General features: G+C 56.6%; 2 protein-coding genes across 3 annotated transcripts in view; both read left to right on the top strand.

The window, feature by feature from the left end:
* PIK3CB (phosphatidylinositol-4,5-bisphosphate 3-kinase catalytic subunit beta) overlaps positions 1 to 24,263 on the top strand; it is a 196,388-nt gene that overhangs the window by 47,210 nt on the left and 124,915 nt on the right. The gene's annotated exons all lie outside the window — the stretch shown is intronic.
* Positions 7,440 to 9,712, top strand: FOXL2 (forkhead box L2). Its single transcript, XM_049802719.1, has one exon. It carries the CDS (start codon positions 7,640 to 7,642, stop codon positions 8,555 to 8,557), a length of 918 nt encoding a protein of 305 aa, XP_049658676.1. The 5' UTR covers positions 7,440 to 7,639; the 3' UTR covers positions 8,558 to 9,712.

The raw sequence follows: 24,263 nt of genomic DNA, 5'->3' as shown, positions 1-24,263 counted from the left end.
CTCAGCAGAGGCACAGCTAGAGATAGGAGGGGGTAAATTGTCAGGTGCACTGGAGCTGTCAGCTGGGGAGCTTAGAAAACAGAAACGGCTTTACTGTTCCAGTTCATGCAGGCTGCACGTACATCACTGTGGCGATGCCACATATTCCTCCCAAACGTGGGCTGCATCTAACACTTCAAGTTTTTAAGAGGAGGTGGATGCAGTTTGTAGGGGCATGGTAGTCCTCCCTCACCTTAACTCTACCCACTGGATCTGGTAAGGTATTCTCTGAGTGTTTCAGCTAGGGCTTCTGTTTAATAAGCAGATGGGGGGAAAGCTTGTGTGCTTATGGAGTTACTCACAAATTATTTATATAGGTAACGTGTACATAAACTCCAGATGTAGACAGTCTATTTTAGAACAAAAGCACCCTGTTCCTGGCTAACCTAGCTGCTTCTGCAAGTTCTGGAAGAGCTTGGGACATGACTACTTAGCTTTAACCAAGTCCAACCACTTCTAGTTGCTCAGAGATGGAAGATGAGCACGACTTATATGGTCATAATGCAGATAGCAAAATCTGAGTATACATGTGGATTTTACTGTACGTTGCTATTTCTGTATATCTTTGCTCCCAGGGCAGCACCTCCCCTGCAAGAGCCTGCAGAAAGTGGACAGAGAGCACTGAACATGCCCCACACACATTCTCGAGAAGCTGATAAAGACAAAACTTGAATTTGTAGTACACAGATGTGCTGCCCAAATTCAGTGGCCTCAGTGGGTCACCACGAGCTACTCACTCAAACTAAAACCAGCGTACCTGCAAACATGTGCAAGCATGTCCCCATCTGGCCAGGTCTGTTGTAGGAGTGGGAGCCTCCAGCATGAATTGAGCATGAGTATCCCCATATACTGCCACAGCAAAGCACTCCCGGTATAGGCACAGCTAGCAGTGTCAACTGCTAGAGCTTACTTCAGCCTCAAGCCTGTTGTACAGGCTCTCCAGTTTAAAACAGCTTTGCCAGTGTGACTGTCTCTTTAAAAGGGCTTTTTGTCAGCAAAATTTTATCAGGTGAGGAATTACTCTTCTCCCAATCACTAACACTTCAGTTATGTTGTTAATATTATGTTGGCAGACCTACATGTAGGAATTTCAACTCGTAACCAGGATAACCTTTTCAAATATTGTTTCCTCAAAGCAGTAATGTCCTAGACCCTGGATGCAAACAGACTTGAGTAGATTATGCGTTCAGAGAGAATCATGGCTATAGTTTGAGATCCATGTTCTCAGAGAAGTAAAAGAAGACATAAATTCTCTTTGATGTTCCTAGGTGGGTTGGAAGGATTTTTCTTGAAACCTCTCTTTTTTCAAATAATCTGAAATGTGTACCATTTTGCCTGCTTGGATCTTTAACAGTACAATCTCTGAAACAATCTAAACAAGCATGCAGATTTTTTTATTACCTAAAAATGATCTGTTAAACAGTGTATCTCTGTAGCAACAATAGGAGAAGCCTGCTTTGGCTCTAATTTTGTTGTACAATGCTATTAATTTGCAACTTCAGGGTGATCTGGACATGAGTGGACTTGTATAGTTTGGGTTTTTCTGTTCCTTTTTTTTCCCACCCATGCTTTGTAGAAAAATAAGCATCAATTTCAAAGTGCTAGAAAGAGCAGCTTGCTTTGGAAGTTGTCAGACTCTGATACAAACGATCTTTGCTTCAAGCTTCCTAAAGAGACGTAATTTCTACTCCATCTAAAAAGAAGAGGCTGGCTTGTTTGTTTTTATTTGCAGCATTCAGCAGCATTGCTGTAGGCCACTAACTGCAGGATGGCAGTAACACAGGATTATCCTGCAGAGCCGTAACTAGTGAATCCATAACAGCCAACCTGAACTCTGCTGCGGGCTGCCATTTAATACCACAAGAAACTGTTTGCATTTCATCATGTAACCGGTTGTGTGAATTCAAGAACCTTCCCTGGATCAGGCTGTGTTTTTAGATGAAAGAAAGGAACTACCAAATGGTAGAGTGAAATATATAGTTTGTTTTCCTGTAGGCCTGTCCTCTAAGCATAAACAAATATACTGTAGTGAAGACTCTGGCTCAGGCTACAGAAAAAAAACTGAGTAGAGAAGAGATGGGAAGTAGGAATACAAGAGGGATAAAGGTTAGGGCTGCCTTTTCTCATGAGAGAGATTTCTTTGATATCAAGACAGTAGGAACAGGCTCAAAATGAAATGGGACAGTGAAAAGTATCTTCATAGTGTCAGCTGAAGGGGAAAGTCTACTCTCCTGATCCTAAAACCTTTCCCTCTAAAATTCCCATTGGAATGGGTATAGAATTGAGCCCATTTGTGACTTTTCCCTCAGGGTCTGTTAGATGGGCTTTTATTCAATGTGATTTCAGTCCAGATCATAAAAAGTTGCTCTGTTCCTCATGAAGCTCACATTATGGATGCACAGCCATCATGCTCTATGGACTGCTTAGTTTTTCCTGTAAAAAACAGAAATCCTTGTACGGCTGGGAGCTTGTAAAAACAAGCCTGAAGCTACCAGAATTTTTAGCTTTACAGTATAAATGAGAAACTAAATTCTCCACTGCAAAATATATAGGCACCTATATATGCTCAAGGTTTTGACAATGAGACTCATTCAGGTAGAAGACGACACTTTCCAGGTGAATATTTCCTTGTTCTGGCATCACAGGCCAAGTAATGTAATTAAAGAACATTTCTGAAATGTTCGGGACTGTGCTGCTGGGAATCCTGAACAGACGGGAAAGTAGGATTGTGTGTGTGTGTGTGTGGTGTTCCTAAATGAGTGAGCTGATCTGCAGGCCAAGTGAGAGGTGAGGTTCTGAAAATGAAAGCGTTTTCAAGCCCGAGTTTAGGTACTAAAGGGAGTGACACGCGTGCAGTTTTGTCTCACGTAATGGTTGCGCTGAGGTTGCGAAGGTTATTATTCCTGCTAGCCAGTGCTGTGCCGCTAATCGCCACCTCCAGGATCGAGCCCTGCCTTCAGGTCTCACTTATAAAGGGAGCAAAACACGCAGTGGAGAGGAAGCGGAGCGGCCCGGCCCGGCCCGGCCTGCCCGTGGGCTGCAGGGGCTGGAGGAGCCGGGTCCCGCGGGCACCTCCGTGCTGCTCTGCCCACAGGGACACGGAGCCGCAGCGCGTAGGTAACACAGGAAAACGCCTCCGGCTCCCAGCCTTTTAATAGATTAAATCTGATGAATTTTCGTAGAGGCCAGAATATTTTGTTTCCCGCAGTACATTTGTTTAATTCTCAGGAGCGCCGGGCTGCAGGACAGACCCTCGCATGCTGGGTTTACATGTAACCTTCTTCTCCTGTGTTTGTTACGGGAATAAATACTGCACGATCTGAAAGACTAGTAGCATTTGGGAAAAGAAGAGGGAGGGGAAAGGGAAGAAACTAGGAATACTTGAAGCGGCAGCACGGTGACTGCCCTGTCCCGGCTGCTTTGGTGGCTGTGCCGGGGAAGGGAAAGGTGCTGCGGGCGCCGCGGTGACCGAGCGCGCCCCGGCCCTGCCGGCTCGTCGGGGAAACGGGGCTCGGAACAAGGCGCGCCTGGGTCCCCTCTTCGAACCGTGTCTGTGCCGGTCCCACGCGAGCCAAATTAATGCGGGTTAAAGTAGTTACCGCCGCAGCGTGGTGCGGGCTAGAGCGGTCCCGAAAGGTGCACCGCAGCACTAGCCGTGTGTCCGTCCCCCGGAGCCGGGGCGCGGCACGGCACCCCGAGCGGAGTAGGAGCCGGAGGACAAAGGGGCTGTGTCGCCTGCCCCCGTCCGGGTCTCGGTGCGGGAGCGGGGAGCCTTGCCCCGGTGCCTGCAGGCGGCGGCTTGCCTGCGCTGGCCGAACGGGAGCGGGACGCTCTGAGCCAGGGGAGACCCGGCGCTGCCCGCCGGGAACACGGTTTCTTTCTAAGAGAAAAAAAACATGTTTGGGAGAGGAAGCCTGCCACGTTTTCAAACAAACCGACCCCAAACCTCCCAGGCAGAAATCGGCTCTGCTGCCTGTACGGGGGTGAGTAGAAAAAGAACCGCTCGGGCTACAGCGCTGGCAGCTGAAGGCAGGCTTTCGTGGGAAGGCTTGTCCGGGCTGCCGGGGCAAGGCGTGGGGGCGGCGCCCTGCCCCGTGTCCTCGCGGAGCTCCCCGGCGCCCTCGGCGGAGACCCCCGCTTGCCGTGACCCGCTCCGCACGGCGGTTCCGCCCGCGGGTACGGGCTCAGCCGCTTCCTAGCCGGAATGCCGGACTTGGGGCCGCAGGGGAGGGTCCCGTGCTCTCTTCGGGAAGGGGGACCTGGCCCGGCTCGGTACCGGAGAAGCAGGGCGAAGCGCCGATTTGCAGCCCCTCTCGGGGCGCCCTTTAGCGGGGTTGCGCGGCCGGGGCTGAGCCCCGCTCTGCCTATCTCCTTCCCGGCTTTCCTGCACCGGGAACGGGCTGGGGCTATTCTGCCCTCGTGTGAAGAAAGCGAGAGCCCTTTCCCCGCCGCCCCTCAGCGTCCCGCGGTGGGATCTGCCCCTCGCCGCAGCGGGCCAGGGCCCGGGCACGGGCGCCGTGAGCCCCCCTCCACTGTAGCTCCCTACCCCCGAGGGCGGCTGCAGACCCGGTCCGCGAGCAGCTCCGCCGGCTTCTTCTGCGCTCGCTTTGTCCGGGTTCCGTAGACTCCTGTCCGGCCCCGGGAGCGGCGGCCGGCGGGGCGCGGGCTCGCCCGGGCGCACCGGCACCGGCAGATCGGGCCGCTCCCCGGGGTCGTGGCGGGATCCCCCGCTCCTCCGCCGGGGAAGGGCTCGCCGCGCCCCTCTGCTCGCTGCCCGCCCCTGTTTCGTGCGTTCCCCTCGCTGCGACATTTCTGTGAGTGCCGGTAAGACCTCAGGTCTCCGCTTAACTGAAGCTACCGTGCCCAGGCTCAGCTGTAGTGACGTGTTCCTGTGTTTTCAGGTGGTTCTTTAACGTCCCGAGAAGGGCTTAATTAGCACCGGGGAGAGGAGAGAGCCCGACAGTGCCTGTCTGCCCTGTGTCGAACTTTCTAGTGGCCGCACACGAGGCTGCGCGCTCACCTTTGCCGCTGCTCGGCCCGATCACCGCTCCCAGCGCTGGGCTGAGCTTCTGCCCTGGTGTTCATCCGAAATCCCCCTTGGTGGGGCTGTCAAAAAAACCCAAACAAGCCCCTCGGATGTCAAATGTCCTCTGCGAGCGAGCGAGCGAGCCCCGGTAAGGAGCTGCGCGCCCGGCTTAGGAGCGAAAAGAGAGGAATCTGCCATTTGGCGGAGGTGATGACACACGCAGCAGTGCTGTTACACCTGCACCGGCCCTCGCCGCGGAAATGCCTGCGAGGGGGAGCGCCGAGAGCAGCATGGGTGGCCGGCAGAAAGAAGCTGGCCCCGGCCCTGGGGAGCCCGGCAGGCCCGGTCCCGGGCGCGCCTCCTGGGCGGGCGGCGGCGGGGCACAGCTGGCTCCGGCTGCCCCGCCGCTCTGCACGGAGCAAGTCGCCGGGAACCGCCGGGGGCCGGCCGGGGAGGAAAACCCTGGAGAGCGTCTCTCCTGCGGGCCTCAGCCCTCCGCAGTTTGGTTTGTGTGCCTTGGAGGGGTGCTTAAGGGGCGGCGTGCGCTGCTCCGCGGCTGTGTGCGGAAATGTAGGGGCCTCGTTTTGGTGGCCGAATTTATGCAGTCCAGGTTTTAGGGTGCCCGTTTCTCCGCCGATGGGAGATAAGGGATTCGTTGTGTGGCTGTGGGCGAAGATGCAGAAACGTATTTTAACCGATAAATGTAATAATGTATGTAAATATAATAGCTCCCCGAAGGGCTATTTTATTTCTCGGGTAAAATACGTTTCTACACCTTCGGCTGCCTTCACCCACAAATAGGCGCTCCCGGGGAGAGGAGCGGGGACCCGTGTGCCCTTGGCCAGCTAGAGGAATTAGAGATCCGTGCATGGGATGCCGAAGCCGCAGGGCACCCCGACGGGAGAGGCCGGCTGCCCCGGGCATGCTGTTCGAGAGCTGCCAGCTCTGCGGGCTTGCGTTTGGTTATGAAAACTGATGTAGCACGTAAAGTCCGCGGGGGGCGGGGAATGGCGTTGGGCAACGGTTCGTGTTCAGGAAAGGCAGAGCGAGCCTGAGGGCCGTGACCTGCCGGCCCGCGGAACTGCGGGCACCAAGGTGTGGGTGCAGCTCCCTCCGAGAGTGGCTTCTGGGCAGCCCCAGAGGGGAGACACCGAGTTGTGCTTGAGTACGGGGGTGGAGGTCGGGTCCGTGCGGGCAAATCCCCGAAGCGGAGCCGTACGGGCAGCAGCGGGCCAGCTGCAGCGCCGGGCCCCGAGGGCCGGGCGGGGGCCGCGGCCGGGGAGCGCAGGTGGCTCCGGCCCCGCGAATCTCGGCCCGGCTGCGGCGGCTGCCGACGGCCGCGTTGTTTGGGGGAGGGGGGTCGGGGGAACAAACGAGGCCAGTCTGCCCCGCTCCTGGGCATCGGGCTGAAGGCTCCGTATAGAAATCAGTGCAAAGCATCCTCTGTCCGCCTGCCCGCTGCTGTAACTGCGGTTTGAGCAGCCCCGTGTCAGTGATTTATTATTGCACGACGCCTCTTGTGCTCGGGCCAGCTGCGAGTGCCTTTCTGCTGCTCGGGGAGGCTCTACCCGAAGGTAGAAAAGGGGAAGGAGATGGAGAACGCCTGTGCCACATATGCTGCTCTAGGAATGGTGTGAAATAAGACTGAGCCAACCAGGGGAAACGAGCAGGAAAGCTGCCCGGTGTGTCATGCCCCGCCACCCTGCCCCGGTCCTCGGGGCGTCTTTCGGCCCCGCAGCCGCGCTGGGTGTCTGCGCGTACTTTGTGCGGGGAGGGAGAAGGAGCGAACCGACGCCTCTTGCTGCCGGCCTCCTGCAAATAAGGGCGGCAAGAACCGACTTGCAGGGAGCGGCGACGGCCTCCCAGTGCTCCCCGGGCGCGATCGGTTGGCGGGGCCTGGGGCCCGGGGCCAAGACATATAAACGCGACCGCGTGTGCGGCTGGACGTGTGACAGCGGCCGGGGCAGGGGCGAGCGCCGCGGCCGCGGGCACCACCACCACCACCCCTCGCACCCACCGCCTCCAGCGCGACCCCTCGCCGGGCGGGAGGGGAGCGCAGCGCCGCGGGCCCCGGCGGGCTTCCCCGGGCGGGCGGCGGAGGCTCGCTCAGCGGGCTCCGGACGCCGCCCCCCGTGCCCCCGCCCCCGGCGGCGCGGCCGAAGCCGGGGCGGTTCCGCGCCGCTCCGCGGGGCCACGTCGGGCCGCGTGTGCGCGGGGCTGAGCGCGGCGCCGTGACTGCGGGGTGAACTCGGCCGTGCCCAGCGGCTTGGCGGCGATAGGGGAGCGGGCTCCTGACGAAAGCGGAACTCGGCCGGGCCCATACAAATCAGAAAAGGGCCCGGCCGCCGCGGCAGAGGGGAGCGGAGCCCGCCGGGGCAGGCACGCCGCCGCCGCCGCGCTGCACGGACCAGCGGCGCCGCGAGAGGCGCCTCCGGATCGCCGTCCCGGTCCCGGCTTCGAGCCCGGCCCCGGTCTCGGCTAGCGCGCGGCGGGACGGCCGCCGGCACCGGGCTTCGCGCACCGCGCAGCGGGCAGTGCTCCGCACCGCGCGCCGGGCGGCGGACGCGGGGCACCATGATGAGCAGCTACCCGGACGGCGAGGAGGACACGGCGGCGCTGCTGGCTCATGACACCGGCGGCAGCAAGGAGCCGGAGCCGGGCAAGGAGGATTTGGGCGCCGACAAGGGCCCCGATAAGCCGGACCCCTCGCAGAAGCCCCCCTACTCCTACGTGGCCCTGATCGCCATGGCCATCCGAGAGAGCGCAGAGAAGAGGCTCACGCTGTCCGGGATCTACCAGTACATCATCAGCAAGTTCCCTTTCTACGAGAAGAACAAGAAGGGCTGGCAGAACAGCATCCGCCACAACCTCAGCCTCAACGAGTGCTTCATCAAGGTGCCCCGGGAGGGCGGCGGCGAGCGCAAGGGCAACTACTGGACCCTGGACCCCGCCTGCGAGGACATGTTCGAGAAGGGCAACTACCGCAGGAGGCGAAGGATGAAGAGGCCCTTCCGGCCTCCCCCGACCCATTTCCAGCCAGGCAAGACCCTCTTCGGCCCCGACAGCTACGGCTACCTCTCCCCGCCCAAGTACTTGCAGTCCACCTTCATGAACAACTCGTGGCCGCTGGCGCAGCCCCCCGCGCCCATGCCCTACGCCTCCTGCCAGATGTCTGGCGGGAACGTCAGCCCTGTCAATGTGAAAGGACTCTCGGGCCCGGCATCCTACAGCCCCTACTCGCGGGTGCAGAGCATGGCGCTGCCCAGCATGGTGAACTCCTACAACAGCATGGGCCACCACCACCACCCGCACGCCCACCACCCCCAGCAGCTCAGCCCGGCCAGCCCCGCGCCGTCCGCGGCCCCAGCGGCGAACGGAGCCGGCCTCCAGTTTGCCTGCGCCCGCCAGCCCGCCGAGCTGTCCATGATGCACTGTTCCTACTGGGAGCACGAGAGCAAACACAGCGCCCTGCACTCCCGCATAGATATCTAGGGAGGTTCCGGCCTGCCGCCGCCACAGAAATGCCCTCGTCCGGGCCCTGTTGCCCTTCTCCGATCCCGCCGCGTTCTCCTACACTCTCGTGCCTCTCCTCCTCCTCCTTCGCCTTCTCTCTGTGCCCAAACTGTCGCGGTGGGAAAGAGCAGCCCTGCTCCACGGGTAGTGGAAGTGTAGGAGCCGTCCTCTGATGAGGAGCGGGCGGTGGGAGGGTGGGAGTTCCCCCAGCGGGGCTGCGCCGGGCGGAGCGGCGGCCGGGCCGGCTGCCTCTGGGCGAGCTCGGATTTACCGTTCGCTTCTCTGCTCGTGTGTGTGTGTTTGTTTGTGAGGGGTTTGGGGGCAGCGGGAGCAAGTAGTTAAAAATAGGCTGTTTAGCCCTCAAAGTTCTGCTTCTTTATAATTCGGCTGTAATCTTTTCGGGCTCAGCCTTGGGGAGAGTAAAGCAGAGCTTGTAAATAGCAGCGGCATTTCCACGCGTGGCGGTGCGGGGCTGGCGGGGCCTAGACACTGCCGTGTGCCCGCGGTGCTTGTCCTCCTCCTCTTCATCTCCCCTTTCTTCTTCCTCGGTCTGCAAAGCACTGCGCTTCTTCTGAGCTGTGGCTTTTTGTCAAAATAGTACTTACGTGGGGACTGCTGTAACAGCAGATGTGCGATATTGCTGGTTATTAGAAACCAACAAACAAAATCCGCCAGGGTCACTCGTGAAATGTTTCGGCAGCGGTAAATATATTTTTTAAAGGAGACGATGTCCTCTGAGGTCTTAAAAGTAATTTTATACAGGTCTAAAAAAAAATATTTTGATGTTATAAAAAAAAAGAGACGGTTTCCTGTAAATTGGAATATTTTTCCGTGTGCATATTATTATTAATAATGGAAGTTTAAACTATCTTAGGGTTTTTAGACCCCAAACCTGGCCCAAAATGGATTTTCCGGTAGGTTCTGCTTTTGAATGCTTGCCTTGTTTCTTAAAACGTTTTGATCCTTCAATTTTACATAGATTAATGTGGGAAAAAAATAGCGTTTATCATACAGGGGCCAGTTCATAGCGATTTTGTAAGTGTTTATGTAAGCTGATAGATGCTGTGGCATAGTACCATTTTGGGACCAACTTTCCTAGAGTGATCTAGCACTTTCATTGTACTTTCTAGCATTGTAAAGTCTCCAATAAAATGCCTTTCCTTCTCTTCATCTCGTTTTGTTTCCCTCCGCTCCTCCGTGCTCGGGATCGGGCAAACGACAGCGTAGAAGCGGGCGGGCGCCGTGTGCCGGGGCCGCTCCGCGCCGCCCAGCCGGCTCCCGGCGACGGGGACCGCTCCGGGCCGCGGGTCCCGGCAGCGGGCTCGCAGCACTCTCCGCTGCCGCGCACGCCTGCTCCGCTGCGGGTAATACGCGGGCTGTGCTCGGGCTGTCTATCGGCTCCGTTCAGCGCCGTGGCGGGCGGCAAGCCGGCGGGGCCGAACCGACCGGCGGCCCGGTGCCCTCTCGGCGGCCGCCGAGGAGATACGGGAACCCTTTCGTTGGCTCCACGGGCGAGCGGCGCGGGCGGGGCTGGGGGCGCCTCCGCTCCGGGGCGCGGGCAGCCGGCAGCACCTCGCCCGTGTGTCCGGCCCTCCCGGGGCGCCGGGAGGCAGAGCCCTCCGGACAGTGCTGCAGGCTGTGCCCGCCACAGACCCCGGCTCCGCTTTCGTTTCTTCCCCGCACGCTCGGGGCGTCGGCGCTGGGCGACCGCGGAGCAGCCCCGCGTCGCCCCAGGCCCGGCCCGCCCCAGCCCCATCTGGGCCCCGGCCGGTGCCGGCGCGGGGAGCCGCTGGCGGATCTCGCTTTCCTCGCCGGGCCGGTGGCTTCGGCAGCGGCGCTCCCGAGGCCTGGGCCTCGCTTCGAAGCTTGCCCGCGGTCGCGGGCAGCGGCCTCTGCGCGGGTGCCTGGGGGCTCGGGAAGGGACGGGTGGGCGGGGTGGCCCCCGCCCGGTGCCGGCCCGGGGCGCAGCGGGTCCCCTTGGACGCCAGCCTGGGCCAGGCCTGCTGTTCGGCGGGCGGGAGCGGGGATGCGGGAGTTCCGCTCGTTCCGGGTTGCGCGGGCAGCTCGCTCCGCCGGAGCGGGGATGCCAGGGGCGAAACCCGGTGCCGGGGGCGAGCGCTCCCCTCCCGCTGCTGGAGGGGCCTGCGCCGGAGCCCATGGGAGACGTGACCCGCAGGCGCTGGGTGCAGGCAGGCCTTTGCCCGGCTGCCTGCCGCTCTGCCTCTCCACCAGGGCCTTCTGCAGGCTCCCTGCAAGGAAGGAAGCAGCAGCCTCCAACTCGGTCGCAGAAATCAGTGGGGGGACGCAGGGACCAGTCGCCTCTCTGCCGCGGTGCTGCTCAGCGGCTACGGCCATGGGAGGAGGGCTGCGGGCCACCCACCGGGCCAGGCCCTGCTCTGCCCCCGGTCCCCAGGCCCTGGCCCGAACAGGAGGGCGGTGGGAGCGGTGGGGCGGCCGAGGGGCTCCTCTCCCGGGCGAGCAGAGGCGCGGGGCTGCGGGAAACGGGGTTGCTGCGCGACGCCGGAGCCCAGGCTGCTCCGTGCTGTGCACAGGGGGCTGCGGGGCCGAGCTGCTGCCCCGGGGGCCGGGAGGGAAGGAACGAGCCCAGCCCCTACACGAACACTGATGTAATGGGAGGCGAAAGGCTGGAGCAGGGCGGCGAGCAGTGCCGGGGACAACGTGGGACACAGCCTCGGCTCACACGTCTGGGACCCGTGGCTCTGCCGGCCGCTGCCGGGAGCGGGGCGCTCGCTTGGGGTCTCTGACCTGCCCGGGGCCCTCAGGTGGGAGCTGGTGGCGGAGGGAAGAGGGGGCACTGCTTGCACGCCCCGAAGAGTGCAGGGAGAGAGCAGCGACTGGCCCTAAGAGCCCGGTGGCTGCCTGTGGATTGCCGCCTTGCACCGGAGGTCTCAGGGCCTTAGCTGCTTGCTGCTTATTCCATAGGTACTGCTAGTCCCGCTTGTTTCCTCAGTGGTACGTCGGGACCGTGGCGAACTCGCAAGGGAAAACCCTCCCGCTGGCGGCGGTGGGCACGGGGCGAAGGGGGGGGGGGGCGCCGCCCCGAGCCTCGCACAGCCCCGCCGGCGTCCCCCTGGGCCCCTTCCCTGGCCGTGGCATCGCTCGGCCGGGCTGCAGCGCCCTTGGCAAAGGCCTGGGAGCGGCTTGGGGCCTCGCCGGCTTCGGGCGAAGCGATACCTGGCTGTGCCTATGTGGAGGAGGAGGTGGCAGTGAGCCCGGGACCGGGCAGGGCTGTGCGGCCCCCGGGGATGCTCCGATTCCCGTGGGGTCTCCAGGAGGCGGTGCCGCAGGGGGCTCGCCGTGCGTGACCAGCACCCGGCTGTGGCAATACGGAGAGGAGGGAGCAGTGCGTTTGACTGCCCTTTGGTCACGGGCAATAGCTGGACGAGGGTCCCCCTCCCCAGGAGCGCGCGGTGCGGGAGTGTGGGAAGCAGGCAAAGGTGCCCTCGGGGTCCCCGGCCAGCCTTCGCCCACCGGCGGCTCTCCGCTGCGGCTGGGCCTCCCAGGGGGGACATGCAGGCGGGCAGGGCCGGGAGAGGCCTCTCGTCGTGCCAGGCCGGGAGCCTGTTCGTCTGCTGAGCTCCCGGTGCCCGGCCGGGGCTCTGCTCGCCTTCGCCCCCAGCCTGCCGCACCGCTCCCTGGCAGCAGCGCGTCCCCAAGTCAGCCGGTGCCGCCGTCTCGCCTGTAGGATGTTTTCACGATCGTTTTCTGTATTTTTATAAACAGAGGCTGGACCGAATGTAAACGCGCCTGGTTTATTAAACAGCCACCGTGTCCTGGCCACGGCTGCAACCCCCTCCCTCCACCCTGCCCTCAGGACCGCCCCGGCAGCCCCGGTGCGGACCGCTCCCCCGCCCGGGCCCGGCGGGACAGGACTGGCGGGGCCCCGGGCTGTCTCCAGCCCGGCCGTGCCCCCGGCAGCGCCTTCTCGCTCTGCCCTCGGCCCTCCGCGGAGGGGGCGGGAAATCGGAGCGGGACCCCGGCCGGCGTGGGTCAAGGCGGCGTGGGGCAGGGCCCGTCCTGCCGGCAGCAGCGCGGCCTGTGCCGCTGTCGGGAGCGGCCGGGCCTCCCATTCAGGTCCCGCCGGCCTGGGGAGGGGGGCGGCCATCACATCCCTGTTCGCTGGTGCTCTCCCGGGCAGCGGGCACCGGCCCGCGGGGAGCCGCCGGGGACCTCGCTGTGCGCTAACGAACACCCAGGCGCCGGCACGCAGGAACTGAGCGTCCCGTGAGAGACTCGCCACCCCGCGCCCCCAAGCCCAGGCCACTGGGCAGCCTTGCTGCAGCGCCGGATCGGGCCCGCAGCCTGGGACGGTGGCACTTGGGCCGGCAGAAAGGGGTCTGTAGTGACCCCACGTGCGGGCAGCCCCGTGGGCACGAACGGCGCGGGCCAAGAGGTGCCCACGGCGGCTCGACGTGCCCTCGCCCCGGGCCGCCGCGCCAGCTCCGCCCGCCGCTCCCACCTTGCCCCGGGCCGCGCCGCCACGCAGCCTCGTCGGGCCCTTACGAAAGCAAGCGGCCGAGCGTCGGTCTCTTGGCAAGAGATGGGTTTGCACGTTGTGTAAGGCTTTTCCCCGTTATATAAATGACAACGAGAGGAACGCTCCGCGGAGCGGGACACGCTCCACGGGCCGGCACTGCGGCATGGAGCCTCTCGCCGGCCTTGGGGCCGCTGCCCGCCGCGGGGCTGCTCCGGGGGCCACAGCCGAAGCAGGCGGGCGCGGGGCCGCTGGCCCGGCTGAGCTGCCGCCGCTTCCCTGCCGGAGCGGCCCCGGGTTTATGCAACGCTGGCGAGAGATGAAAGCAGAAGAGCGAGGGCTGTTTTCTCCCTGCACGGAGCGGGCGTGGAAGCAGTCCGCCTCGGCCACTGCCGGAGGGGGAGCGCGCTGCCCGTGCCACTCGTGGGAAGGGAAGGGAAGGGAAGGGAAGGGAAGGGAAGGGAAGGGAAGGGAAGGGAAGGGAAGGGAAGGGAAGGGAAGGGTTCGCTCCCCGGGGCTGAGCGGGCTCCCATCGCCCCCCGGCTGCTCCAGTTCCCGGGGCAGTGCCGGGCCCGGGGGCCTGTTTTGCGGCCGTAGGTTTTTCTTCCTCTCCGGTCCTTCGCGCAGCCCTGGAGCCCTGGCTGGGCTCGGAGGGCGGCAGAGCCCTTGGCGCCGGGATCGCTCCCCGCCGGCATGGCACGGGTGCCCTCTGCCTGCGGCCGCTGCGTCTGATGGACCCCAGGGGAGCCGTCGCGACCCGGCTCCTTCGTCGTGCCCGAGGCGGGTGGACGACGGGGCGGGTGGACGACGGTGCCGGTGGACGACGGTGCTGGTGGCTGCGGGCAGCGCAGAGCCGTGCTCCGGCAGGGGACACAGACACAGCTCTCACCTTGCGTCCCCCTCCCGCCCCGGCTGGTGCGGCTGTTTAATACCGCCTGATTCCTGGTATTCTTGTCCGTGTTTTAAGTGGTGAAAAAGTCATTTCCAGTTCCATGGTCCGCGTTTCACCCTGAACTCATTGAAAAGAGAGTGCGGGGTCAGGACTGTTTATTATACAACCAATTAAAACAGGAAAATATGCAAAGGCTTCATTCAGCGAGATCCGGCTATTGTTAAGCCGAAAACGATATTTTTGTTTCAAAAATAAAAAAGTACATTTGTTACTTAAAAAATCTCCGCTCTGCGTGTGTGGCGGACGCGGCTCCCGGCCGCCCTCCCCGGCTGCCCGGCCGCCGTGCCCCGGCAGTCGGGAGCGCTGCGAGCCCCGGTGGCCCCGGCTCGCCGCCTCCCCCGCGCCTGGGGCCCGGCCCGGCCCGCCCGCCGGGTACCGGGCCGAGCCGCGGGCCCTGCGCTGCCGGCGGGCGGCACGACGGGGCGGGCGGCGGGCAGGGTCCGGGGACACCTCCTTCGCCCCCCCGCTGGGGCTCGGCCCGCCCTCCTGGGGTCCGGTCCTGCCCGCTCGCAGGAGAGGCCGGCCAGCCTCAAACGCAGGGAGCCGGGCGCGGGCAGCCGGCGTGGTGCTTTAGGCAATAGACGGTGAAAAAAAAAATACTGCGAGGACTAAAAAGCCCGACACTGTATCGGGCGGTGGACGGGGCCGGGATAACCAGACTGAAGAGCCCCGAGACGCGCTGCAGAGCCCTGGGTGCAGCCCTGAGCCCCGCCAGCGGTGCCTGCAGCCCTGGGATCGCCTCGGCGGGGGGGAGCGGGGAATGGAGCCGGGCTTCAGGCGGGGGGGGGGCTCCCGGGGCTGCCGTTCCCCTCGCCTTCTCCATCCACCTACGCGCAACCCCCCCAGAAGCCCGTCCGGGGGTCTGCGGGGCATCTCCGCGGCTTGGCACGGCTCTGCTCTGCGGCGGTGTAACATCTGTCCCGCAGCAGGGATGTGGCCCCGCGCAGGGGAGGTGGAGGTGGCGGGGAGGGGGGGGTGCTCCTCTTGGCGGGACTCGGCGCCCGCCCGCTCCGCCGCCCGGGGCTGCCCCGGCACCGCCGCCCGCCCCACGTAGCCCTCGGGGATGTGCTCAGCAGCGGTCCTGGGAAGCGCTCACCAAAACAATCGCTCAGGCTGCCCTAATCCAATGAGTTTATTTTAGTCCTTGAGCTGTATTGAAAACATTAGCTCTGCTTCTTGTGGTTGTTTACAGTATGTTGGTCTCAACATCCCAGCCGCCCTTCTGGAAAAGTCTTGCAGGATTCAGGCGGGGGGAAACCAACACAGAAGTGACTCGGAAAGCGTGATGGCAAATGATTAATCAAATCAGAGACAGGAAGGCAGAGGTAATCAATGAGTTTTCATTTATAGTTTACTTGGATGGACATCTTTTTCCTTTTTCTTGCTATAAGTTTAGAAACCACATGGGGTTTTATTAGCCAAACAAGCAGCTGCAGGATTTGGTGAGCTGGTGGGAATTCGTGCAAAATCAGCTGCATGTCGCCTGAAGCACAGCACGGCTTTCGACAAAACCTCGTGCTTGTTCCCGCCTCAGCACACGGAGCCGGGCGGCAGGCACCGAGGCCGGGCTGCGCCCCGCGGGAGCCCTCCCGGTCTCCCGGGGAGGAACACAGAGCAGGAACTCACTGCGCAGGGGAGGGGAGTCTTGCTCTCCCTCATGTTGCACAGTGAGCAAATACTTTGAGAAATCTCATCAGGTGAGATCTTAAAAGTGAAGCACTGGCTCTGCTTGCTCTGCCTTTGGGAGGGAGTACACCCTGCCCTGAAGTCCCGAGGGTCCCGAGCTCGGTTTCCCCGGAGGGCGCAGGCGGGCGCGGGCACCCAGCTGGCTCCGCAGCCTGCTCGGGAGAGGAGCCTCCTCCTGACATCGGCGGAGGCTCCTGACTTCCCAGCAGGTTCCTGTAAATGTTACAGTTTTGCTAGCAGTTGAATTGGTCACCTACCTTCGTTCAGTTTCTTTCTCTCTCTCCAACGGGATCCCCCCCCCCCCCCCATGAGTAGCTAATTCGGAGCGATAACGAAGTAACGGGACGAAATGTCACATTTCGCGTTTACGCTGGCTATTTTCGATTAAATTGAGCGGCACGGTGTGAATGCCGGCACGGGAGCGTTGCAAACCGCACCGACCCGCGGGCCGGCCCTTGGGAGGGTATTTCACTAACTTGGATGGGGCGGGGGTGTCTGAAAAAAAAGTGAGGCTGCGGTAAACGGGCTCTGGACGAGGGAGGGGGAAAGGGTCGTGATTTCTAGGCTGGCGGGGCAGCTTCCACTTCGGGCAAGCGGTGCGTGCAAAGATGCGGGCTTTAGGGACACTCTGTCGACTCCGCTGCAAAGAAGAGTTAGTGACCTCTTGTTTGAGATACGGCTCCTGTTTCCCCGGTTTTTTTTCCCGGCGATAATTGTGATTCTTTTTATTACTATCGTTCTGTTCTGTGAAAACCCAAACAATCAATAAAGGACAGGGCGAAGCTGAGCACAACGCGAGGCGTAACGTCCTCAGTTATCAAAAGGAGGAAGAAACAAAAAGTCGTCACCCGCTACTCATCTTTTTTTCAGGTGTTGCTTTTAACAAGATGTTCAGAAAGAAAAATATCAGGCACATGTTGTTGACGATGTGCTGAGTTTCCTCTGCTCCTTTCTTCAGGAGGCGATATCGCTCGGTCCTTATCAGCGTCTGTGGCATCTGGCACATGACTCCTAAACGCTCCCCGCGCTCAGGTACAAATAATGATTGCAGTGCAAAGGCTGCCCGGCAGCCAGCCTTTTCTGCCGCCCGCCGAGCCCTTCGCTGGGGAGAGTTTTCAGCCTCTACAGAGAGCAAGGAGCGGCGCCGATAACGGCTCGCACAGCCCCGACAACGAAGCGCCTGTGAAGCAGCAGCGCCCGGGCAAACGTTCGCCGCCGCTGGCTGCCTGGCTAATAAAAGACCCGCCCTGGCTCGGGGTGAAGCTGGGAAGGGTTTCGGGGAGAGGCAGGTTTCAGGAGGCTGAGGTTTCGGCAGCGGGATTTCTCCCTTGATTCGTTTTCAACAAGGTTTTCCAGGCTGCGAGGTGGGCGCGGTGCCGCGGAGCGTGCGGCCAGTCCCTTCTGCCTTCAAAAGCGTCCCCAAACGAGGCAGGAGGGATACACACCGACTGGAAAGGGCCGCCGGGATCCCCACTAATACCAGTGGGAGATGGATCCCCGAGGCACCTCATGTCCTCCCGGGTTGCCACGGCAACGCTCTAATGTCCCCAGTGCGTGGCGAGAGGGGTGCTGGGGCAGCCGCCGCCAGGCCGGGCTGGCGGCGGGGAGGCGAGGCGGGCAGGGGCAGGGGCGGCTTCTCTGTGCCGTGGCTTTGCGGGTTGCCTTCTTGGTTCCTGTGGTGCCTCCGAGACACGGGAACGTTTTCAAAAAAAAAAAAAAAAAAAAACCAACCAGGAGATTTTGAAAGTTATCAGGGTAATTTGGAAGGTCTTTTAAAATACACATCATTGATCTCATCTCCTGTAGAGCAGTCTCCCGCCCTGGCTGCTGTAGGTGCAGTCCCACGGAACAGCCCTTCTCCTTTCCTACTCTTTCCCCAAATCAGCGAGCTCGCTTTGGTAGCCTCTTGGTTTGCCTTTTTTGATAAACTACCGTTCAGTTCAGCCCAGAACAGCCAAGTGTTGTCTGGGACAGTCACCAGTTGCTCTGGAATAGAAATAGGAACCACTTGTTTAAACATTCTAAGGTCCCAAAATCTCTACGAGCCATCACAGAAGGGATTTTTTTTTTTCTTCTTCTTCTTCTTCTTTTTTCCCCTTCCCGCTCCGGGAAGGGAGCAGGGGGATTATAGGGAGGAATGTCTGCCCAGGCTGCTACAAGCACCATAAGATTTTGGTTTGCCTTTTTTTCTTTTTTTTTTTTTTCCATCAGTTTTTCCATTCCTTGAGGAAAATTTTTCAGTATCTGAATCAAAGTGCATTATTCCAACTCTTTTTTTGTTGTTTTGTTTTATCTTAGCCCTTTTTCATGTTTTCATTTAAAAAGTGACAGATTTGGTAGAACTCTCAACTGTTTCCCATTAGAGGCGGAGAGTTCACCAGTGTGCCTTTCTGATGTTGCACATTACACGTTCTGGAGTTTAAAGCGGGAATACATCCTAAGTAGTTACAGTTGGCCCGATGCGGGAAGCCCTTCCTTACTCCTTTACCTCCCTCCCCGAGCTCTCGCAGCGACTCCGGCGGCCCGGCCCGCCGCTGCCCCCTGCCGGACCCGCACCGCGCCGCGCGAGGCAGCCTCGCCGGCATCCCGCGCTGCGGAGGGCCCTGCCGGGGCGGAAGGGGCTCCAGGCTTCCGACTGCCGAAGAGCAAACGGTTTGCTGCCTGCCGCCGGCCGCGGCCCGGATGCTCTCAGGATGGTCCCGTTGCCAGAAAATACCCAGAAAAATCATGGTGGGTGGGAGGTGTTTCCCAGCCTGCAGAACCTTCTTCATTCGGCCTTGAAATGGGGGGGTGGAATTCCTGGCATAGAAATACGCAGCGGCGCATTTCTCCTTTTGCCCTCTCCATTTCCATCGCCTATTCTTCTTTTCTCTTTGCTGCTGCTGCTCTTACCGTTATTGCTGCTCTCTCTCACTCTCTGATATTGCAGGGGCTGTAGCATTCCATCCTGACAGCAGGCTTTTACCGTTGCTCTGTTGTTCCATACTTTTAACCACTAATCTCCCCTTTAAGGAAAATCCCCTTTACGTAACAAGTCATTCTGAGTCCTTGTGTTTGGGAGTGTAGCCCTGTACAGATTAACAGTCAAGTGGTGCGGAGAGCAGCGCTTGGTAGGAGAGTTAGATGGTGTCAAGTAATCTTCATAGCCAAATTTTCTTGTAAATACGTGCAGGATACAATACAAGTTTATATAAAAAAAAAATCCTCCTTTGGCAACTGAGACCTTATAGCTATAAAAAGTGGTTTTGTACACATGTGCTGAAATTTTTGGTGATAAGCCTTCATCTTATACTCCTTAGACCCAAAAAATCACTGTGCAGTCCATTGATCTTGAGCAAATGAGCATGTTTGTGATTGCAAAATGTGAAATGAGAAAGAAAAAAAAGGATGTAGATTAAGGAAATATCCCTTTCCATACACTACTCACATTTGTTAACGCACAAGCACAGGATAGCTGCTAGCTTATAGCAGCAGTTTGTAATTTATGCCACAAAATCACCAAGTGCTGTAGTTCCTAGTGTAGCAGATTTTAAGGTGCTCACAGTTTATTAGATCCTACACAAATTGTAATATTCTTTATATGATCAATTATTGCCTTTTATTTGAAAAAGAACTGAATATCTATAAAGTATTAGGAGAAACAGAATTTGATAAAGAGAATCAAGTGCAGTGGATTCTAGAGAAACACAAGGCACAGTGAATAATTTATACTGAAGTAAGAAGGAAGTCCTGGTTTTATCTGCGCTGAGGTGAGTTATCTCTCTGAGGCCTGGCATTGGACCTTCCCTGTTTCAGTTCTGTGCTGGGGCTGGGCAGGCGGATTTGTGTGCTGGCAGCGTGACTGCCAGGGATTCCCCGCGTTCCCCTTGTCTGAACTAGCTGAGGAGGATCACAAAGTTGACTCTGATCCTTGTGCCTCAGCGGTCATCCTGGAGGATGACCTGTGGTATCGTTGCTTCCATCACTGACACAGAAACGTAGACTGCAGCTGAACCCCCTGAGTCCTCTGCTGCTCAGACCTGATGCGAGTGAAGCCACTATCAGTGTTGCGATGTCAACATCAAAGCACTGGTGGTAGAATGTCATTTTGCAATGGGAAGGACTGACCCAGAGGAGCTCTCCACAGTGAAAAAAAGTATATGCCTAATTTTCCAGCGCTGTTTTATCTTTAGATCTTTCACCTTTTGAGTGACAAAGAGTAGAGCAGAGTTGAACTGTAGACTCATTGTGCACCCACAGCTTAAGCCAGCGCAGTGGGAAGAGGGGGTGCTGGCTGTTTCTGAGAGGAAGGTGCTTGCCTCGCATTGGGAATTTCAGGAGTGGGAATTTCTTTTTTGCAGTTTATCTTTATAGCTATTGTTATATTTGTTTACTGTTCAAGCAAGATTGGGGCATTGCTGCAATACCACAGTATACAAAGCAGCCCCAGCTCCCGAGAGCCCCCAGTCAAACTATTTCCGTGATGTTTTCAGAGTATTGGCTACCTCAGATGGAAGGGCACCTTGGTCATGGAGAACTTACCAGGACTGATGCTTCACTGCGGCAAATCAGCACAGTAGTAACAAAGTCAGTGTGGCCCCATCATATTAGGTGTGGATTTCTACTTCTATTGACATATTCGGTTAATAGTACTTTTTTCTTTATCCTGTGCTTCACATCACTGTAGTACAGAGCAACTGTCATAATTTAACTCTTGTACTTTTTCCCAGAAAACTGAGTGAGATGGATCGTTTTCTGGCGGTGACTTAGTATTTTCTGGCTAGCAGTTGGAAATAAAGCTCATCCACTTGAAAGCCAGGTGGGGCAGGAGCAGGGTAGAAAAGATAAAGCTCTATGCTCAGCTGTATTCTCAGACTACTTGAAGGAGGGTGCCCGTGGATTCAGCACCAGTGGATCTGACACAACGTGAAAACTGTTTTTTCTGTATCACTTACGTTATAGTTGAAATGTGAAATGAACTCCATGTGGCAGCAGCCAAAGGAAAAAAAAAAGGGAAAGAAAAAAAAGAAAAGACACACTCTCCAAAAGTTTCGGTTATCCCTTGAAGCTATATTACAACATATACTACTCTAATTGAATCAGTGTGAGAACTTTTCCCCTCCATTTAGATCAGTGCTAGTCTCTGTCCACTTTTCCCTGGAGATGCACACATTTGATACAAAGATGTGCCAGGGACACACCTAAGGTAGGATTTGAACGTTTGGTTTAATGCTTTAACTGCCAAAAAGAAAATGTTGCTTCTTGCATGCCTTTGCCAGAATCCATTATGATTTTCTCCCTCTTATCTCCCCTTCTTTATAGACTTAGCACCAGGGTGTGATGCAGGAAAGTTTTTTTCTGAGTAAAGGCTACTAGATCTGCTCTGGGGATGCAATAGATTAATTGATCATTTCTAGGGAGTTTTTGGGGATGAATCAATAAACCTTAGAAATACTGGCACCATCTGTGAAGAGACATTAACAAGGCTGATGGTGATGGAGAAGAAATGTGGTCTTGATGCTGCTCAAACTCTACCACCCTGTTAGCCCTGGACAGGGAGTTGCCTGTAAGTGCTTGTTTTTCACCTGTGAAAGGATGCTGAGCAAAGCCCGGTCAGCATTGTGAGCCCTCATTCATTAAATTTACAGAGTATTTTTGGAAGTATGGAGAAAATCTCTGCATGTTTCAAAGTATCAATGCTACTACATAGCACAAAATTAATTGACAGCTCAGAAAGCAAAAGCAATTGATACCCAAATACACGTCTGTTCTGTAAGTATTCACATGTGCGAAACAATACGTGATCCACAAAAACAGATGGCTCTTGTATCAAATACATGGAATCAAGTTGAATTATGAAGACTTTGAAAAGGTTCTCAGTTTAAATGTACATGGCTCTCTGAAATGTCTAGCTAAGTTTAGTGCAACAATTAAAACCAGATAGATTGTCAGGATGCATAGACCAGGGGTAGAGTTAATTCAATATGAAAGAAATGAGTGACTGGGAACGAGAGAGAAGAGCAGAAGCAGCAGGAAAGGAGCAAGAATGTGTGGAGAAATGAAATGCTAATAAGGGGGGTTAGGGAGAGCCAGGAATAGAAGGGGGGGAAAGAAAGAAGTGGGAAAAAAGGGAGAGAGAAAAAAATGAAGGAAGGCTATGAGACAGGAAAGAGAAGGAGAGCAGCAAGAAAAATAATGACATCTTATTTTGTAATCTGGCAGCTTTCACTTTAGGAGAACAAAACCTGGAGCAGACCTAAAGGCTACTACTTATGTATTGAAAGCATGTGGGAGGGTCTTTCTTTGATGGTTATATATACATGCATTTAACTATAGAAATAAAATTACATAGAAATTGCAGTCTTTCTGGGGATCTCGTATTATTCCCCAGAATCACAGTTTTCCCCACACTGCCATGTGTCCACCAGCATTAATGCCATTCCTGCGTGCTGCACTGTGAACCAGGGCTTTCTGTTTCGGTTTGCTGTTTGTTTCTGTCCTGCTTTCTCAGAGCTGGAAATGGTGTTCCTGGCTCCCCTGTTCTGCAGCCCCTGGTGACATGACAACCTGATATGACCTCAGGGCTGTCCGCTGAGATATCACTGTTGTTTGCAATCACTGTTTCCTTCTGTTGATATTCATGGCAACATTTTCATTTCACACTGGTTGATCCAAATCACATCAAATGTTTTATTGCTGAATTAGTTGGGTTTTTTTCTTTTTTATTTTTTTGCCTTGTCTGTCCCTCTACATGCAAGCTGCTAGTAAAATGGCATAACTTTTCAAACTTTTTTTGGCTAAAAAAGTAATTGAGAGATCTTTTAATCTAGCTATCTATTTGATAGTTTAACAATGCTAAATATTGATCAGAATCTATCTGCCTCCTTTAAAACAGGCCCTTTCTTATTTTAACATAATCTTCTACCTTTGGCTTGGGTACTATTGTGACCATCAGCTATATATCATCGACTAAGAGTATTTACAGTCATGCTGAGTATACTGTGCTGTTATTGTATGAGGACTAACACTCTCGGCAAGCAAAAATGGACTGGATATGATCATCCATCTGGCTTTAGGAAGGCTGTCTCAGGGAGACAGGAGCAACAGATGAGGTTTCTGGCTTGGGCAGATTGGTGTGGCACACATTTCCCTAGACAGCTGAGCATCCCAAGGAATTTCTGATGACTGCTGGAGCAGGTGTGCTGCCAAACCTCCCTGCCGTCTACCTGTCCATGTGCTGGGCTGACTCTTCTCATTAAACCGAGTACGTGTTTTCTGGAACTTCTTAGCTGATCACAAGATTCATTTCAAAGCTGCCCACAGTCCCTGCCTGTGTTCTTCTCTTGCTTGAGGTCAAACTGTCACACCCACCACACCCAGGATATCGAAGATTATGGAAAATTTCCTCACCTTGCACAGTGATTGATTTGTTGCTAGATGTCTACATGGGTGAGTGTACCCGTACAGCTGGCTCCTGGGCTTGCACTGATTCCTAGTTTTGTGTGAGCCATTCCAGCTCCATTTTATTTTGCCTTAGAGGTTCTCCCCAGGGTGTGAGGAGGGTCAGACTCCTTTAGTCTTCTTCCATACACTGTGGAGAGCTTCCTCGTCTCCAAAGGTATCCTCAGGTCCTCCTCCAATTGTCCCTTGTCCCTCCAGGGAGGACACCTTTTGGTACATTTATAGTTCAGTGACGGATACTTTATTTCCCAGTGCTGTTAGAAATGGCATCTTTGCATTTTGTTAGTGACCTGTATGCTTCATTCCTATGTCATGTTACACTTGGCACTGTTCAAATCACCTTTTCTAGGGTACAAAGTTTTCTAGTTTAAGCATGGCTCACAGGTTCATTAAACATTACATTGTTAATCTGTATTTTTTCTGAAAAAAAAAAAAAAAAAAAAAAAAAAAAAAGGCTTCCAGCCACTGCTGGACCATTTCTGAATGTCTTTTCTGCTGTTTCGGATAAAAATCTGTGTTGAATTTTGCCATTCTTCCTCATAATTTCCCTGTTTCATTTCTCATCATTCTAATAGTCCTGTTATGAAGACAAGAAACAGTAACATGGATATTTAACACTTAACAATGTCTTATTGTCTCATTGCTTTTGGAAAAGGGAATGGAAGAGGAAAAACTTCCCATATGGCTATAAACAAAACAGAAGGAAGTGAGTTCACTATTTACGGGAAAGCACAGGTCTCCTGCAAAAGAGATTTTTATTTCAGTTGAGGGGAAATGCACCACTGTTCTGGTACCGAGCAGTTCTTTTCAGCAGGCTGCAATGCTGAAAAACTTGTCAGGAAATGCCAAATGTGCCCTGCATACCTTGGGAGCATTTCTGATGAAGATGGTGATGAAAATGGCTTGTAGTCTGCCAGTGTGAATTCAGTGGCAAATTCATATTGAGTTCAGCATTGCATACTTGGGCTTCCTAATGAGAAAGAAATATCATATCCTGCCTTTTCCAGAGGTGTCATTTTTAGTGTCCACTTGAGTCCGACCTCTTCTAGTCCATAGTACCTCCCCAGTTGTTGCTTTCCAACTCTTGGCCTCTTTAGACTCCCCTACCTTGT

This window comes from Accipiter gentilis, chromosome 6 (genome assembly GCF_929443795.1).
Source record: "Accipiter gentilis chromosome 6, bAccGen1.1, whole genome shotgun sequence".
Taxonomy (NCBI): Eukaryota; Metazoa; Chordata; class Aves; order Accipitriformes; family Accipitridae; genus Astur; species Astur gentilis.
The sequence above is the reverse complement of the archived record's forward strand: the minus strand, read 5'-3'. Positions and strand labels throughout refer to the sequence as shown.